Consider the following 18,168-nt stretch of genomic DNA (forward strand, 5'->3'; position numbering starts at 1 on the left):
TTCTGATATAAGGTATATACCAACATTGAAGTAGCTTCATTAATAGATATAAAAAGATCTATTACGTACACTTGATATGGCTATGTCCATTCATTCAACCTATATAAGCTAAATCAACCAACACAAAGTGTCATTTTGTATGATACGACATAGGAAAAAAAAAGCATAGAGAAAAGCCTTATTTTTGGAAAACTCTGTATTGTGACGAAAACTCTCTTGACATTGCATCAATTCTAGGTCAACTGGTCAAGCATACTTGTAAATAAAAGCATAAAACATTCTCCATGTCTTTCTTCCTTAACCCGTTAAGAATATACAAATTTTGAATAGAGATTGTTGCACCTCTCCTTACCAAAACGTAGAATACACAACAGAACAGAAAAAAAATATATATGTCACTCAAGAAATCAGGAATGCAGCTTGCTTGAAGACCAAAAAATTTCACAGCTTATACTAACTAAGAATCATCTAATCAAGGATACAAACAAAAACTAAAATTTTGGCTCATAGAATTCAAATAAAAAAATCATTTCAGAGAAACTATGAACATATCTCAAAAGTTACACTTGATGTTTTATTCTAAGCTTCAACATATTGTAGTTAATACTAATAGATATAAGGTTCAATTAAGCTTTCTAGGGATAGCATTCTGAATCCAGATCCCCTGAAGTATAACGGTGAAACTGAAAACTCTTGACACAAAATCAGTTGTTCGAATTTATAGAAATACAGATCCATAGATCATGTAGATGTGAAAATTCACTCCCACTGTACTCGAAGAATAGCATATGCTACTGAAGTAAGATATATTATTCGTAGAATCACACTCACTTAAGTAAAAGTCAGGCCATAACCATCATTTATTTTGATATTATACGTACACATATAGAGTTCAAAGTTCAAACCACTAATAAAGACACATCAACTGCTAGAAACTATAAAGGCTTATATAGCCATATTCCTTTTGAATCCGAAGGCATGTCCCTCGGACTAATCTGTTTCTTAAAGTAGCACCATCAAATATTTAAGGATCACATGTATAAGCATTAAGCAATGCACTTCATCATGCAGCTTTCCAAGAAGAAAGTGGTGGAGTTTCAGAGTCCTTCCACGTAGATAAACCATCATCCGCATATCTATCACCCTTGACAGCATCTAGAGCAGCAAGGGACTCAAGTTCCGCCATTTCTTCTGGTGTTAGTTTGACAGACAAAGCCCCAATGTTCTGATTGAAGTTCTCAAGTTTGGTGGTTCCAGGAATAGGGCACACATCTTTTCCTTGGTGATGAACCCAGGACAATGCAAGCTGAGATGGTGTACATCTCTTCTTTGCAGCCAGTTCATTAACCCTTGCGAATATTATCTTGTTCTGCTCCAAATTTTCAGGTTGAAATCTAGGCAGAGTCTGAAACAGATTAAAACATACGCATAAAAGGTTATATTTAGGTATCATTGATTCACATTTTAAAAGATAACAAGCAATTTAGCTGATTTTACTTTGGGAGTAAGACACAGGATGTTAGGTATGAAAAATCCAATAATCTGGATCTGGGGAAAGCAGAAACAAGCCATAGCATGTTATGACTTATGAGTTATGACATCATATTTCAAATATATGTTATGCTTTACTTCTCTTTAAGCTATCTAATGTTTTCATTCACACCTTTTTTTTTTTTTTTTTTTTTTTACATAAAGCTTAAATAAACAACCCAACTGATTTTGGTTAGGGGTGTGCAAAAATTAGTTTGGTAAAAAAATTGAACTGAATTGATTTTAAACTATTTTAACCGGTTCAGAGTTTTATATTTAGATAGTTCGACTTATTTGAAAATTAGTTCAGAACTCAACTATTTTTAAAAAATTAGTTTTGAATCAAATTGATTTTAACTAGTTTTAAACTAATTATAAGGATCAGACCTGTTTCAAACTAGTTTTTGAACTATTTTTTTCAAATAAAAAAAATTCAAATAAAAATCAGTTCAGTTAATCGAACCTATTTCGTAGGAATAATTCAATTAACATTATAAATTAATCAGTGCATTCCTTTTTTCTTCGACTAGTCTAGAAAAAAAAATCAATTCAATTTAGATCCGATTAAATTTGAATTGATTTTTTTGCACACCCGACCATTGTGCATAAAAAAACAATTTTTTAATGTTTGTAGTTCACAACATAATTTTTGTATGATAATGATATATTGATGGAGTTCACAATAGATGATAAGAATGAATGATTCAACAATAGTATTAATAGGGGTCAATTTGGGTAAGCTAATTCTAAAGGAGTTTTAGAAGAAGAAAAAATGAAATCAGCTTCTTCATAAACTCAATTTAAATATGCACAAATTAATTTATAGAATTTCTCTCATTTAATCATTAATGATAGGACTTAGAACTAATTAAAATAAAAAATTCCGAAGACAGTCAAGGTTAGGAGTCGTGGTCATTAAGGGAACCCAACATTCAATGGTCTTGATTATAAAAGTTCACAATTGGTATGGATTTCAGAATTTCTGCAATAGCATGCTTTTCAACAAACCTGCCGGAAGTCATCTTGTGCCAAATTCTCAAGCAACTTTGTTCCCAATGACAAGAATCCTCGCCCAAGAGGACTATATGCAACAATTCCAATACCAAGTTCCCTAAGAAGGAGAAATTATAAGTCATGAGGTTAGATCCCCCCATATCATTGCAGTGATCAAAGTAGCCCTCTAGAAAGAGAAATTCTAGATAACATAATATTTGTAAATTAAGTCACACCTGCATGTTGGAACTATTTCCTCCTCCACATCTCTTGACCATAGTGACCACTCCAACTGCACAGCTGTTATCGGATGAACTGCATGTGCTCTTCTGATTGTTGAAGCCGAGGCCTCAGACAGACCAATGTATTTTATTTTGCCTTCCTCAACAAGTTTTTTAAGCTCCCCAATCTTACAATACAAAAGTGCATAACAGTACATAAGTGGGGGGTAAAATATATTTCGAATGTAGTAAGTATGTAACTACCCTTAATTACCACATGAATTCACTCAATCATATTAATTGCAAAGCAGCAGTATCTTACATGAAAAATCCATAACCCTTTCAAAACAGGGGATTGAGCATGTGAAATTGTGATCTATAAAAGGGGTTACACTCTATTTTAGGAAAATCATTTCCTGAAGCAAACTAAGGCTTCAAAGTAATACGTTCAAGTAACTAAAACCATTACATGATCAAACTTTCTCTCACAACCCCAAATACATAAAAAAAAAGAGCAAAAATCAAAACAAAGCATAGAGAAAGAGTCAAACCGTGACTTCAATAGGCACACGAGTATCAATACGATGTTGGTAATAGAGATCGATGCAATCGATACCAAGCCTCTTTAAACTGCCCTCACAAGCATCCCTCACGTATGCTGGATCACCACGGATCTCCCATTTCCCTTCAGGATAGCTGATTCCAAACTTGGTAGCCAATTCAACCTTCTTTCTAACCCCTCCCTTCAAAGCCTGCCCCATACAAATATTCACACATCATCACATCAAATCATATCAATGATACTCGTATATGTTCACATATACGGTAGATTCATCGATACCATTAGGACATATCTAGATACAACAACAAAATCGTATCCTACTAGGTGAAATCTAATTACATGAATTTGACCCAACAGAGTTAAAAGCTAAACCTTGAGGAATATATACTGATATGTATAAAATTCTATAAAACAGAATAAATATGTAGTTGCAATTGCAATTATAAAATTCATATTAAGAACACACGATTACCGAAAACAATGAAAATTATAAATCATAAACTAATTGTCTACTTCCTTTGATCTAAGAATAGGAATATTATCGATCTTGTTTCTTTTCTGAAATCATAAGGCAATTTTCATTTTTGGTACGTTGAATTGAATGACATACTTTCATGTTATTATATTATATGATACTCAATCTTTTCATTTTTATTGGATGAGATTTTATGTTAGACTTGTACTCCAACACTTACAAGACTTACAAGATTGGTCCTCAGGAATTTTTATGTCCTGGGTGAACTCAAAAAGATTATACTCTTATAATTATTTAAATTTTATACTTTTTTCTTGTTGACAAAATCATTATTAATTCGTTCATAATCAAGATTTTCAATTGTAACTAGCTGTGCTAGCCTATATTGGATCTTCATAACTTCTTTCAAATGTTTAGATATGTGTCGATAAAGTATCCAAAGTATCAGTATAAAATAGTATTGGATAAGAATTCATAAAGCAAACTAAAGTATGTGTCGTTTCATAGTATCATATCATATATATGCATGGCCAAGAATGATGATGACATGAAAGAACAGTGGCCAAAGAATGAAAAAGAGTGGGAATGAACCTTTCCCAGAAGGAGTTCATTGGTGTGAGGGCCATAGACATCAGAAGTGTCAAGAAAAGTGACACCGCTTTGGACGGCGTGGTGGATGAGTGCAATCATATCGGGCTCTGGCTTAGGAGGACCATAGAATGCAGACATGCCCATGCACCCAAGTCCCTGCATAGACACTTCAAACCCTTCTGAACCAAGTTTCATTCTACCCACTCTCGCCATAGTTACTATATGTAACGTTGTGCTCTTTGTGTGCTTCCACTACCACAGCAAAGGTTGCACTATATTGAGTTGTCTGAATGAACCTGCTTGGGTTCCGAGTTTTTACCTTTTATAATCCAAAAAGTAGCGTGGCGACTTATGGGGTTGGAGAGTTAGTCATGAATATTTGGTTTAAAAATAGCAAAAGTAGAAGTATGTAGGCGAATTTCTGTGAAATTGCGTGTTTCAAGAAAAATTTGTTGCTTTGAAAGTATAAATATTTGAATTTTGCTGATCAATAAAGTTTTTAATGCGGATAAAGTAGCCAAAAAAAGAATTGTAAAGAGTATAATTTTATATATTTTATTAAAAAAATATATTTATTAATTTTTTGAAATTAGTGTCTTAAAAGTTAAAACACTAGACGCACTCATCTTTGATAAACATCCCAGCCTTTGATATATTAAAAAAGAAAAAGAAATAGAAATATATGACACCCACTGTCTCACTCTAGAAGCCGCCGCCAAAACAGTATGTAACTTGGGCCCGTTCTAATTTGGTTATTCTATTAGCTAGTCTTCAAGAGCTTGGAAATCTTACACGTGGTATTATGGCGCCACGTGTCTATTCTGAATCGGGCCAAGTTCTATATTACTACATTATTACATGATAAGTATTTATTTTATATAATTAAAATATACAATAACCGAAATTTTATACATATAAATTATCTTTTGATTTAATGTTAAATAACTTATATTGTAATATAAGAATAAGAATGTGTTTAACTATTAATAGGTTATTTTAAAAAGTTTAAATTTAAATATAAAAAAGCTAGATTCCAAAAAAATAAAGGGTTAAATAAAAAATCATAAAAACGATCTAGTTTTAATTGAATAACAATCACTAAAAACCTCTCAATATATATGGAAACAAAATCTTTCATATTCTCATTTATTGGATAATTATTTAAAAAAAATACTATAAGAAAGGTTAGTTAAGTTTATAGTCCTTTAACATTTTCATATATTTTTATTTTTAGCCCCTCAAATATGTTTTTGTTAATTTTAATTTTTTTATTAAATTTTTTATAGCATTTTTAGTCATTTAAAACTTTGTCACTCGTTTTTTAATTATTCATTTATTTTTATTTTTATTGTTCAAAATTAATCTCAAATATAAAATAAATGAAAAACTAAAAATAAGTAAAATAGAGATTAATTTTTAATGATAAATCAAATGAGGGATAAAAATAGATAATTTCTTTTAGAAAGATTAAAAAATGTTGACATAAAATTCATTGATGACTAAGGGTTGTAAAAAAAATTGAAGGAATAAAAATTGATATAAAAAAGTTAAGAAACTTAAAATAATATGGTATTTTAAGACTTAATTAAGTTTTTACTTCCCGCACCCCATGAAAAGAGCAAAAATACCTTAGTGTGCGGAGACCTTCCTCCCAGTCCCTTTCTCCTCTCTTTCTCCTTTCTCCTCACTCTCGTGGCAAAGTGCGTATTTTTTTTTTTTTTTCCAATTGACATATACTATAGGATAGCCGAATCCCTAAAAAAAAGAACCTCTTCCAGAAATTAATTTATACATGAGTTAATTTTAATTTATAATTTTTTTTACTTTTTTTTTCTACAAGTACTTTTGGAAAAATTTATCCTAACAAATCCTTAATGTTATAAAAATCCTAATTTGGAACACATGTGATTATAGTACTTTCAAAATTTGTTAATCCAAATTAAAAACAAATATAGTTCGTCTATTACTTTGTTAATCCAACCTAGAAACTAAATCTGCCAACACTGTCTCTCATTGTGTATGATACAAGTGAGACGGGAAAAAATAGCATATGGCAAAGCCTTATTTTTGCAAAACTCTGTATTGTGCCCAAAACTCTCTTGACATTGCATAAACTCTAGCTCAAATGGTCAAGCATGCTTGTAAATAAAAGCGTTAAACATTCTCCAAGTATTCACACCTAAATAGTGTGAAACCGAAAACTCTTGGTACAAATTCAATTGCTAAATTTTAATCTTTTATATATAAAAAAAGAAGATCCATAGATCATGTATATGTGAAAATTCACTCCCATTTTGCTCTAAGAACAGCACAACATACGTTTCTGAAGCAAGGTATGTTACTCAAGCTAATATGCAGAGGCAATAATCACACTCACTTCAGTTAGTTTCAAGCTACAGCTTGCATTTATTTTGATATATGGAATTACCTTGAATAGAGTTCAAACCACTAATAAAGACACAACAATTGGTAGAAACTAGAAAGGCTTATATATTCCTTTTGAATTCGAAGGAATGCCACCCCTCATACTGATATGTTTCTTAAAGTAGCAGCAGAAAATACTTAAGGATCACTAATATAAGCATTAAGCAATGCACTTCATAATGCAGCTTTCCAAGAAGAAAGTGGTGGGGTATCAGAGTTCTGCCATAAAGAAAAACCATCATCGCCATACCTATCACCCTTGACAGCATCTACGGCAGCGAAGGACTCGAGTTCTGCCATTTCTTCGGGTGTTAGTTTGACAGACAATGCCCCAATGTTCTCCTCAAAGTTCTTAAGTTTGGTGGTTCCGGGAATAGGGCAAACGTCTTTTCCTTGGTGATGAACCCAAGCTAATGCAAGCTGAGATGGTGTACATCTTTTTTTTGCAGCCAGTTCATCAATCCTCTCGAATATAGTCTTATTCTGCTCCAAATTTTCAGGTTGAAATCTAGGCAGTCTCTGCATGCAACAGATTTAAACATACACATAAAAGATTATATGTATGTATCAATGATTTTATTTTAAAAGATATCAAAGTTGATTTACTTAGGTTACAAGATACAAGATGTGTTAGGTAGGAAAAATCCAATATCATAGCATGTTATAAGATCATATGTCAAATATATGTTATGTTTTGCTTCTCTTTAAGCCATCTAATATTTTTGTTTGGTTATTCAATATCATTGATCTCTACATAGGACGGAAAGGTTGACTATGGAAAGTGAAAGGACAGTAAGTACATAGGAAGTATGCAGAGCCTTAAAAGTAACAGGCAAAAACCAGTGACCAACTCTGATGTTAACAACTAAACAAGCATTTTTTGTACCAACAGAATAAATCAATGCAAACACTTTGAAAAGAAATGTTTTATGGAAATCACATTAGGTAATGGAAGATGTATGTATGTTAGTCTTTTATCATGGTTTGAGGTATGTGTATTTTATTTTCTGCATTTACTTCACTTGGTTATTAACTGATTTATTTCTCAGGCTCTAGATTTATCATGAAAATGCACAATTATATGATTTTTGTAGTAGTTGCCGTGTCCAGTGGCAGCTAAAGGTAAAGCTATTTCTGCATCTACTTATTTATTTCCCTTTGGAAATCCAGATTAAGGACAGGACACATGATATGGTCCAATTGGTCCTGTTTTTGCTTAGAATTCTAAACTGTGTTTAATAGCAGCAATTTGGAAGCGTTTGGAAGAACTAGTTTAGATGAAAAAAGTATATCAACTACTTTCAAGTATAGTCAAACTGAATGCAATAGTCATACACAAAGCTTAAATAAGCAACTGGGCTGATTCTAGCCATTGTGCATAAAAAGATGATTCTTTCTAATGATTGAAGTTAGTGAGCATAATTTTTATATGATAAAGATATACTAATGGAGATCACTATAGATGACAAAAATGAATGATTCAACAACTATTTTAATAGGAATTTTAATCATTAATGATAGAACTTAGGACTAATTAAAATTGAAAACTCTAAAGACAGCCAAGGATAGAAGTTATGGACACTGAGTGAATTCAATGGTCTTGAAATAAACCAAGGTTTCAAAGCAGTGCTAGGAAAGTTGATTATAAAAGTTCACAATTGACATGAATTTCAGAACATCTGTAATAACAAATAACATGCTTTTCTACAAACCTGCCGGTAGTCTTCTTTTGTCAGATTCTCAAGCAACTTTGTTCCCGATGACAAGAATCCTCGTCCAAGAGGACTATATGCAACAATTCCAATACCAAGTTCCCTGAGAATGAGAAATTAAAAGTCATGAGGTTAGAGCCAATATCATTGTAGTGATCAAGTCCCTATCTAGAAAGAAAAACTCCAGATAACATCATATGATCATAAATTAAGTCACATGCACCTGCACGTTGGAACTATTTCCTCCTCTACATCTCTTGACCATAGCGACCACTCCAACTGAACAGCTGTTATCGGATGAACTGCATGTGCTCTTCGGATTGTTGACGCCGAGGCCTCAGACAGACCAATGTATTTTATTTTCCCCTCCTTAACAAGTTTTTTAAGCTCTCCAATCTTTAAGCAAAAGAAAAAATTGAAGTCATCATACATTGTCTGTCTAAACATGTAAACAAATAGGTTTTTCTCATTTCTCATATCAAACATTGACATTATCCGGTGTTAGTCACATAGTGTAATGCAGATCTGTGGGAGTGATTTGAAGTGGGAAAATACATAAAACAAATACATAGAGAAAATCAATAGACATGCATAGTGAAAAGGAGATGAAAAATGAAAACAAAAGCATAGTGAAAGTATCAAACCGTGACTTCAATAGGCACACGAGTATCAACACGATGTTGGTAATAGAGATCGATGCAATCGATACCAAGTCTCTTTAAGCTGCCATAACAAGATTCCCTCACGAATGCTGGATCACCACGGGCCTCCCGTTTCCCTTCAGCTATGTTGATTCCAAACTTGGTAGCCAATTCAACATTCTGTCTCATCCCTCCCTTCAAAGCCTGCTCTATACAAATATGCACACATGGTCACATCTCATCAAATCATGTCTATGATACACATATATGATACGTTAACCTATATGACATAGTGATACCATTATCATATATCTAGATACAACAACAACAAAATAAAAGTCAGCTTATCCAGTTATCTCACCATGTGGGGTTGGATATATGGATCACAGGACGTCATTTGCCATGGCACAGTTGAAAACCAAAGCTTTAGCAATATATCTAGATATGTATAAAATTTTATAAAACAGAATATATATATAGTTGCAATTGCTAAAAACAGGGAAATTTCCATATTTTGTTAATCGAAGGTACGACACAGTTTTATGCTTTTATGCTATACATACTTCTATGTAGCTAGCTGTATTGGATTTTCATAACTTCTTTTAAAGGCTTGGATAATTTACAGACTTGTGTCGTATAGGTAGCAATTATAGTTTGTGTTTCATAGTATCATATTATATGCATGCTCAAATTACAGGTCAGAAAAAGAAAAGAAAGAAATTAGTTTTCTAATATCTCAGTTTGTGGATATCTTTGGTGTAAAACAAAAAAATGGTGGAAACACATCTTATCATCATGTTTTCCAATTTTGTACTTTTATAATTCTATTAAATGTGTAACGAAATGCTATGTTGTCCCTTAAAAAATAATGTCATTTCGTCACCAATTTTTGTGAAACGAGATTGTTTTTTTCTAGAAACAAGATATTCCCAAAGTCAAAAAACATTAAATTAAACCTTGAAACATTCTAATAAATTCTTATTCATTCCCACAACCATGTTAAAAAATTATGACAGAGATTGTTTTAGTTTTTGCTAGAAACATCCCCACAGAAAAAAATTACCAAAATGAGTTTTGTCTCTAAAAAGAAAATAAAAATTCATCTCCATACATACGGACAAAGAATCTAAACCCTATCAGCAAGTTTAAGGAACTCAGTCATCTACCAACTGAGTTAGACTTTATTGATAAAAAAAAGTCATTAAACTAACCCTTGAGGCATAAATAAAATCATCAAAATGAGTTTTATCTCTCCAAACAAATTCTTCTTCATAGAAATAAAAACCCTGTCAGCATGCTTAAGAAACTCAGTTATCAAACAACTGAGTTAGAATTTGTTGATAAAACGAAACGAGATTGTTTTGCTAGCAACAAAATGATAAAATTCTTAAAATAATGATAATTGAGTGAAAAGACATGTAATTAAGGGGGCCGGGGAAAAAAGCACAGACCCAGAATGGAGATATGAAAGAACAGTAGACAAAGAATGAAAAAGAGTGGGAATAATGAACCTTTCCTAGAAGGAGTTCGTTGGTGTGAGGGCCATAGACATTAGAAGTGTCAAGAAGAGTGACACCACTTTGGATGGCATGGTGGATAAGAGCAATCATATCGGGTTCAGGCTTTGGAGGACCGTAGAATGCAGACATGCCCATGCACCCAAGACCCTGCATAGACACTTCCATCCCTTCTGAACCCAGTTTCATTCTACCCACTCTCGCCATAGTTCCTATGTAACGTTGTGCTCTCCGTGCTTCCACTACCACTACACTATATTGAGTTGCCTTGATGAATTTGCATGGACATTAGACACCACGTGTCTATTCTTATTTATAAGCATTAAAAAAAGGGACGCATCCACATTTACCAAGTATGGTTGGAATTATCCCCACTAACTTTTTCAATTTTTATTTATGTAATAGATATGCGTAATTATTAATTATTTTATAATATAAAATAAATTTTAGTCATAATGTAAATATTTCTCTCACAAATTAATACAATTAATGTAATTAATATAGATTTTATATTTATTTTATTTTCACTAAAATCTTAAATAAATTATGTACATAAATATCTTATAAATTAGAATATTTAGATTTTATATTTATTCGATTTTTTGGTTTAATTAAGTACATAAATATCTTATAAATTGGTAAGAATTATTTAAATAATTAAGAGAAGTGCCATGAGTATATATTTGGTTTAATTAAATTGTTAAATATTAAATGAATTTTATTTTATATGATACCTTAATTAATTTATTAATTTTTCTGTAATAGTTTTTGTTATTATTCATTCGTACAAATAAATATCAATTCAACTCTTCATTTAAAATAAATATTATTCTATTCTATTCTACAAATAACTGTCTTGCTATAGTTCAGTGTAACACATTTATCATTTATGGTAATTAAGATAATTATTTAATTTTCAAATATTTAATTATGATAATCAATCTTGACTGGAATATTTTGATTAATTAATAATATAAATATTAATAAATCAAGTAATACTCAAATGTTAATACATGAATTTGTCTGACGAATTTGTATTTTATGAATTGATATCAATTTGTTTGATTGCATTTTACGAATTAATATTTAATAAATTTGATTGATATCAATTTTTTTATCAGATTAATTAGAAAATTAATTTTATCAGATTAGCACATTTAATCGAGGCAATCAATAATAACGATTTCAATTATTCAATCATTCCCTTCATAAAATATTTAATTTAAATAAATTATGACCAATATATATTTTGATTAATATAATTGATCAATAATTAATATAAATTCTGATCCAAATTATTCAAATTAAGATAATTTACTGTATATAAAGATTTAATTTGATTCTATAAGGTAATACGATATGGCAATCCAATCCATATTCATTGTATACAAAATTATTATTAAATTACATATATCAAATCAATTTTTCATTCAAATAAATATTATTCTATTCCATTATGTAAATGAATTTTATTTTGTTATTCATTTTATTAGTGTGTTTGGATGGAGCAATTTAATTTTTCAAAAAATTTAAAAGGGTATTATTTAACTATTATTCTATTTTTGTAAATAATTATCTTATTATAATTAACTGTATCGTATTCATCATTTATGGTAATTAAGATAATTATTTATGTTTGAATTAATTAATTACGGTAATCAATGATGACTAGAATAGTATAATTAATTAATATTGTAAGTATTAATAAATTAATTAATACTCAAATATTAATACATGAATTTGTTTGATGAATTGATATAAATTTGTTTGATTGCATTTTATGAATTAATATTTAATAATTTATGAATGAATTTAATGCATACAAATTATATATATATTATTTTAAATTTTTTTATCATAAAAAAATCGTTCATTTTTTTATCTGAGAGTATAAAAACAATATTTTTAAATTATTATATGTTTTATTTATGTTATACTATTTCATATTTATATTCATTTGTTCTCGGGTATTCATTTTAGACCTAATTTATTTTGGTTATTTACTTTAATTTTTATCATAATTATTGTTTTTTTATGCAAAGAGAATCTTAGATTTTATATTTAATTTTAATTTATATGAATGATGTTTAATTTTACCAAAACATCCTTCATTCTTTTTTAATTTCTAAGTATAAAAAGTTATGTATTTTAAATAATTATATATTTCATTCATGTTGCATTAATTCATATGTATTTTCGTCCCTCACACATGTAATCATATTAAAAAAAATCTCTTTAGGTGATTACTTTTTTTTATTAATCTTAATTAGTTTTACCTCAACACACGTTGATATATTTAAATTTAAATTTATTATATACAATTTTTATATGAATGATGTTTAATGTATATTTTATATAAAAATATTCTTAGTTTTTATTCATTTTTTAATTTAAAAGTATAAATTATAGTTTTGAAAAATTCAATCCATATTTATATTTATTTTTCGCACATGTAATGTACTAGGAAAAATTTATTTGGATGATTAATTTTTTTATGATAAAGTTGTTGAGAGAAAATATTTGCATCCTGATATTATGAATGAATCAGAAGCTTTTATGATGGTGGATAGAATCTGATGATCTATATAGATAAGCATAGAGTTCCCATCTAAACACATCAAAAAATAGAAAATAATACCCATCAATGATGTGTTAAAGGCTAGAAACAAACATTCTTTGCAATAGAGGGATGAGTACTCTCAAATTCATATACTAAATTATGGAAAGAGTTATGGCGGGAGGTTTGTAACATAATTAAATTATGTATATTGTTATGCTGTTTTGATGTACAAAATTTTATCATTTGGTATCTGGTTTTCCTTTACCTAGTTGTTGTGCGCGGGTAGTTTTTAACTTACGATTGCAATGTTTCTTAAAAAACATTTATTGCCTTTTCAAACCGTAAAAGGATTTTCCTTTTGGCATTATATTATGTACATGTGTTTTTGTTGTTGCATATCATATTAGTGATGGTATATTGTATGGAGTAGCCATAGCATCCATTTTAAGATTATAATTCCCAGAATCACATGAGGATTAGTATGATAACTTGTAATTGATTGTGTTTACTATATTGAATTTTTCCATAGGAATTTATTATAATTTTCATGATCAATTAGGATGAAATAAACTTTTCTCTTGATTAACCCACAAATATTAGGAGATGCAATGATAATTTATTAGTTTCATCATAAAGAAATAAAGTGAATTTTTTTGTGTTAAAACCTTAACCCACAAGTAGATTTTGATGACATATTGATTCATATGCATTTTAAACTATTATAAGTATTGATATTTGGTTACATGTTACAGTTTAATCTTTGATAATCTCCAATTATAAAAATGAGGTTCCCATATTGACAGGAAAAATTATAAGCAATGGAAGGAATGAGTTCTTCTCCATTTAGGGGTTGTTGACCTTGACTATGCTCTCCGTAGGAATGAGCCAGCTGAGCTTATAGATTCTAGCACTTCAAAAGAAATTGTGTTATACGAACTACGGGAAAGATCTAACCATCTTTCCATTTTTTTCATGAAGACACATATTTATGCTAGTATCCATGGTTCAATTCCAAAATGCCAAAAAGTCAAAGATTTCATGAAAGCCATAGATGAACAGTTTGAAAGTTTTGAGAAGGTCTTGTCTAGCACCCTAATGTCTAAGTTGTCATCTATGAGGCTCATTGGAGTCGTAGGTGTGAGAAACACACATTATGGAAATGAGGGATCTAGCAGCTCAACTTAAGTCGCTCCAGGTTGAAATTTCGTCATTCATGGTGCACCTAATTTTGAATTCACTCCTATCACGGTATGGTCCCTTCAAAATATCATACAACACACATAAAGAGAAATGGTCAATCAATGAACTTCTAACCATGTGTGTTCAGGAGGAAGAGAAGCTTGCTCAAGAAATTGGTGAAGGTGCTCTTACCATGACTCAAGATAAGGGAAAGAAGGAAAAGAACCATATACCTCTTATTGCCAAAATTAAGAAAGAGTCTAGGTGTTTTTTTTTTTTTTTGTAAAAAAAGGGCACCTGAAGATAGACTGCCATAAACATAAGGCTTGGCTTGGAAAGAAGGGTAATTATTTTTCCTTTGTATGTTTTGAATCTAATATGGCTGATATTTGTTATGATACATGGTTTTTGACTCTGGATCTATGATTCATACTTATAATACCATGTAGGGCTTCTCAAGCCAGAGGGATCCAAATGAAGGTGAGCGGTTCATCTACTTTGGGAATCAGATGCCCTTACATGTGACGGCTATTGGCACATATAGACTTAATTTAGTATCTGGATTTGTTTTTGAATTGAATAATGTCTTTTATATTCTTGAATTTTAGAGGAATTTAATTTCTGTTTCTAGACTTGTTTCTTTGGGTTATTCAATAAATTTTAATGCATCCAGATTTGATTTATTGTTTAAGTCTACTATTATTGGAAATGGTATGTTGAATGACGGTTTGTTCAAAATTAATTTATCTAACATGATTCCATATAATTTGATGGCTACACAAGAAAGTGCTGGTATTAAACGTTGTATCATGAATGAAAAATCATCAAAATTATGGCATAGGAGACTAAGGCATATCTCCATAGAAAGAATTAAAAGGCTAGTGAATGATGGGGTACTTGAGACTCTTGACTTTACTGATTTTAGCACTTGTGTAGACTGCATTAAGGGAAAAAAACTAACAAGACAAAGAAAAATGCCAAGAGAAGTTCAGAAATATTAGAAATTATATATATTGATATTTGTTGTCCCGATATGGACTTGCATGGCCAAAATATTTTATCTCTTTCATACACAATTGCTCACGATACATGTATCTTTACTTGCTTGACAATAAATATGAAGCGTTGGATGCCTTTAAGGTTTTCAAGGCAGAAGTAGAGAAACAATGTGAAAAACAAATAAAGATTATGAGATCAGAAAGAGGAGGTGAATTTTACGGCAAATACACCATGTCTGGCTTGTTGAATCAAAATGGTGTGGTTGAAAGAAGAAATCGAACATTAATGGACATGGTAAGAAGTATGCTTAGCAATTCCAAACTTCCTCATTCATTATGGAATGAGGCTCTTAAGACAGTTGCGTACATACTAAATCGGGTACCAACAAAGGCGGTCCCTAAAACCTCATTTGAATTATTGAAAGGTTGGAAGCCAAGTTTAAAACATGTGTGTGTTTGGGGTTGCACAGCTGAAGTAACAATTTATAATCCAAATGAAAAGAAGCTGGACCCAAGGACCATTAGTGCATATTTCATTGGTTATGTTGAAAGGTCTAAGGGGTATAGATTTTATTGTCCAACTCATAGCACTAGAATTGTTGAGTCAAGAAATGTAAAGTTTCAAGAAAATGATGTGGCTAGTGGGAGTGATTTAACTCAAGGCATTGGTCTCGAGAAAAATCAATATGAGGGAGCAGTTCCTACATCAAGTTATAAGTTAGTGGTTTTTTACAATACTCACCAAAATTGTGTAACACAAGCTCCACATCAAGTTGATCCTATCCTAGAAGATCCAATTGAACAACATCAAACAAAAAATGTTGAACAACATCAAACACAAGATGTTGAACAACCTATTGAACAACAACCAGAAGGTGTGGATGTAACATTAAGAAGATAAACTAGAATAAAAAAAACCTGTAATTCCTAGTGATTATCAAGTGTATTTACAAGAGTCTCAATATGACTTTGGAGTTGAAAATGATCCTGAGTTGTTTTTGCAAGCAATTAAAAATTTTAATTCTAAGCTATGGTATGATGCTATGAAAGATGAATTGGAATCTATGACAAATAATAAAGTATGGGATCTTATTGAGTTGCCTAAAGGGATAAAACCTATTGGATGTAAATGGGTTTTCAAAACCAAGAAGGATTCATTAGGTAATGTTGAGAGACACAAGGTTCGATTGGTTGCCAAAGGATTCGCTCAAAGAGAAGGAGTTTACTACAGAGAAACCTTTTCTCGCGTATCCATGAAATATTCCTTACGCGTCATAATGACATTAGTTTCTCATTTTGACTTGGAATTACATCAAATGATGTGAAAATGGATTTTCTAAATGGCGACTTAGAAGAAGAAGTTTATATGACACAACCCGAGGGTTTTTCCTCTAGTGATGGGGCTCACTTCGTTTGCAAGCTCAAGAATTCAATATATGGACTAAAACAGGCATCACGTCAATGGTATTTGAAATTCCATAGTGTCATCTCTTCATTTGGTTTTGTTGAGAACAATATGGATAGATGCATATACCACAAGGTCAATGAGAGTAAAATAATATTTTTAGTCTTATATGTGGATGATATACTTCTTGCAACCAATGATTTTGGGATGTTACATGAAGTGAAATAATTCCTTTCTAAGAATTTTGACATGAAGGATATGGGTGAAGCATCATATGTCATTGGCATAGAGATCCATAGAAACTGATCTCAAGGGATTCCCTGCTTGTCTCAAAAGGACTATATTAATGAAGTTCTAGAAATATTTTGGATGAAAGATTGTTCACCCGACATGGCACCTATTGTGAAAGGTAATAGATTCAATTCGAATCAATGTCCTAAAAATGAGCTTGAAAGGGAACAAATGAGAAACATTCCATATGCTTATGTTGTAGGAAGCCTTATGTATGTGCAGGTGTGTACAAGACCTGACATTGCTTTTGTGGTTGGAATGCTTAGGAGATATCAAAGCAATCCAGAAATAAAGCACTGGACAATTGCAAAGAGAGTGTTAAGATATCTTCAAGGAACCAAAGATTACAAGCTTATATATAAAAAATCTGACAATTTAGAAGTTGTTGGCTATTCAGACTGAGATTTTGCTGGTTGCATTGACTCTTGCAGGTTGATATCTAGATAAATTTTCATGATGACTAATGGAACAATATATTGAAGAAGTGCAAAACAATCATTAGTTTCCACTTCTACCATGGGGGCTGAGTTTATTTTATTATTTGAAGCGACATCACAAATTATTTGGTTAAAAAGTTTCATGGTGGGTCTACAAGTGATTGATTCTGTTCCTAGACCATTAAAGATATATTCTGATAATTCAACTGCTGTCTTTCTGGCTAAAAATAATAAAAGTGAAAGTCAAAGCAAGCACATCAACATTAAGTATTTAGCCATGAGGAAATGTGTCAAAGCAAATGAAATCATCATTGAAAACATCAGTACTCAACTAATGACTGCAGATCCATTTTCAAAAGACATGCAAACAAAGTCATTTAAGGATCATGTTAAGAGTATGGAACTTGATTATGTCATATAAAGTTCCTTTTTGTAGTGAAACTTTAGTTACTTGTTTGTCTTTTCATTTTGTTGTATACATTTTTGTTGAGAAAGACGTGTAATTTGAACTTAATAAATATTGAACATGTTCATTCAATTAACTTGATATCAAAACTAACATTGTCTCAGTGTTGTAAATATCACAAAGTGTGGGAAGCATTGGACCAATTGAGTGAATGTTAGTTTTGATT

At 30.9% G+C, this 18,168-nt stretch overlaps 2 protein-coding genes across 2 annotated transcripts; both read right to left on the bottom strand.

The window, feature by feature from the left end:
- Positions 1-831: 831 nt before the first annotated feature.
- LOC100779078 (probable aldo-keto reductase 2) lies at positions 832-4,807 on the bottom strand. Its single transcript, XM_003527248.4, has 5 exons — positions 4,373-4,807; positions 3,296-3,496; positions 2,760-2,932; positions 2,539-2,641; positions 832-1,405 (listed from the first exon to the last, which is right to left on the bottom strand). Exons 1-5 carry the CDS (start codon positions 4,583-4,585, stop codon positions 1,064-1,066), a joined length of 1,032 nt encoding a protein of 343 aa, XP_003527296.1. The 5' UTR covers positions 4,586-4,807; the 3' UTR covers positions 832-1,063.
- A 1,947-nt stretch (positions 4,808-6,754) lies between these two features.
- On the bottom strand, positions 6,755-10,912 carry LOC100779962 (probable aldo-keto reductase 2). Its single transcript, XM_003527250.5, has 5 exons — positions 10,661-10,912; positions 9,153-9,353; positions 8,732-8,904; positions 8,509-8,611; positions 6,755-7,315 (listed from the first exon to the last, which is right to left on the bottom strand). The coding sequence occupies exons 1-5, from the start codon at positions 10,871-10,873 to the stop codon at positions 6,971-6,973; spliced, it is 1,035 nt and encodes a 344-aa protein (XP_003527298.1). The 5' UTR covers positions 10,874-10,912; the 3' UTR covers positions 6,755-6,970.
- Between the last annotated feature and the right edge of the window lie 7,256 nt (positions 10,913-18,168).

This window comes from Glycine max, chromosome 6 (assembly GCF_000004515.6).
Source record: "Glycine max cultivar Williams 82 chromosome 6, Glycine_max_v4.0, whole genome shotgun sequence".
NCBI lineage: Eukaryota > Viridiplantae > Streptophyta > Magnoliopsida > Fabales > Fabaceae > Glycine > Glycine max.

What these genes read in the sequence shown, in the direction of transcription:
- LOC100779078 (XM_003527248.4), bottom strand. Translation starts at nt 4,585, where the DNA reads ATGGCGAGAGTGGGTAGAATGAAACTTGGTTCAGAAGGGTTTGAAGTG. An exon ending in GTGTGCCTATTGAAGTCACG is followed by an intron (nt 2,933 to 3,295) that starts GTTTGACTCTTT and finishes TTGTATTGTAAG; the next exon opens with ATTGGGGAGCTTAAAAAACT. An exon ending in CACAAGATGACTTCCGGCAG is followed by an intron (nt 1,406 to 2,538) that starts GTTTGTTGAAAA and finishes AATCTGTTTCAG; the next exon opens with ACTCTGCCTAGATTTCAACC.
- LOC100779962 (XM_003527250.5), bottom strand. Translation starts at nt 10,873, where the DNA reads ATGGCGAGAGTGGGTAGAATGAAACTGGGTTCAGAAGGGATGGAAGTG. An exon ending in ACGAACTCCTTCTAGGAAAG is followed by an intron (nt 9,354 to 10,660) that starts GTTCATTATTCC and finishes TGTATAGAGCAG; the next exon opens with GCTTTGAAGGGAGGGATGAG. An exon ending in CAAAAGAAGACTACCGGCAG is followed by an intron (nt 7,316 to 8,508) that starts GTTTGTAGAAAA and finishes TGTTGCATGCAG; the next exon opens with AGACTGCCTAGATTTCAACC.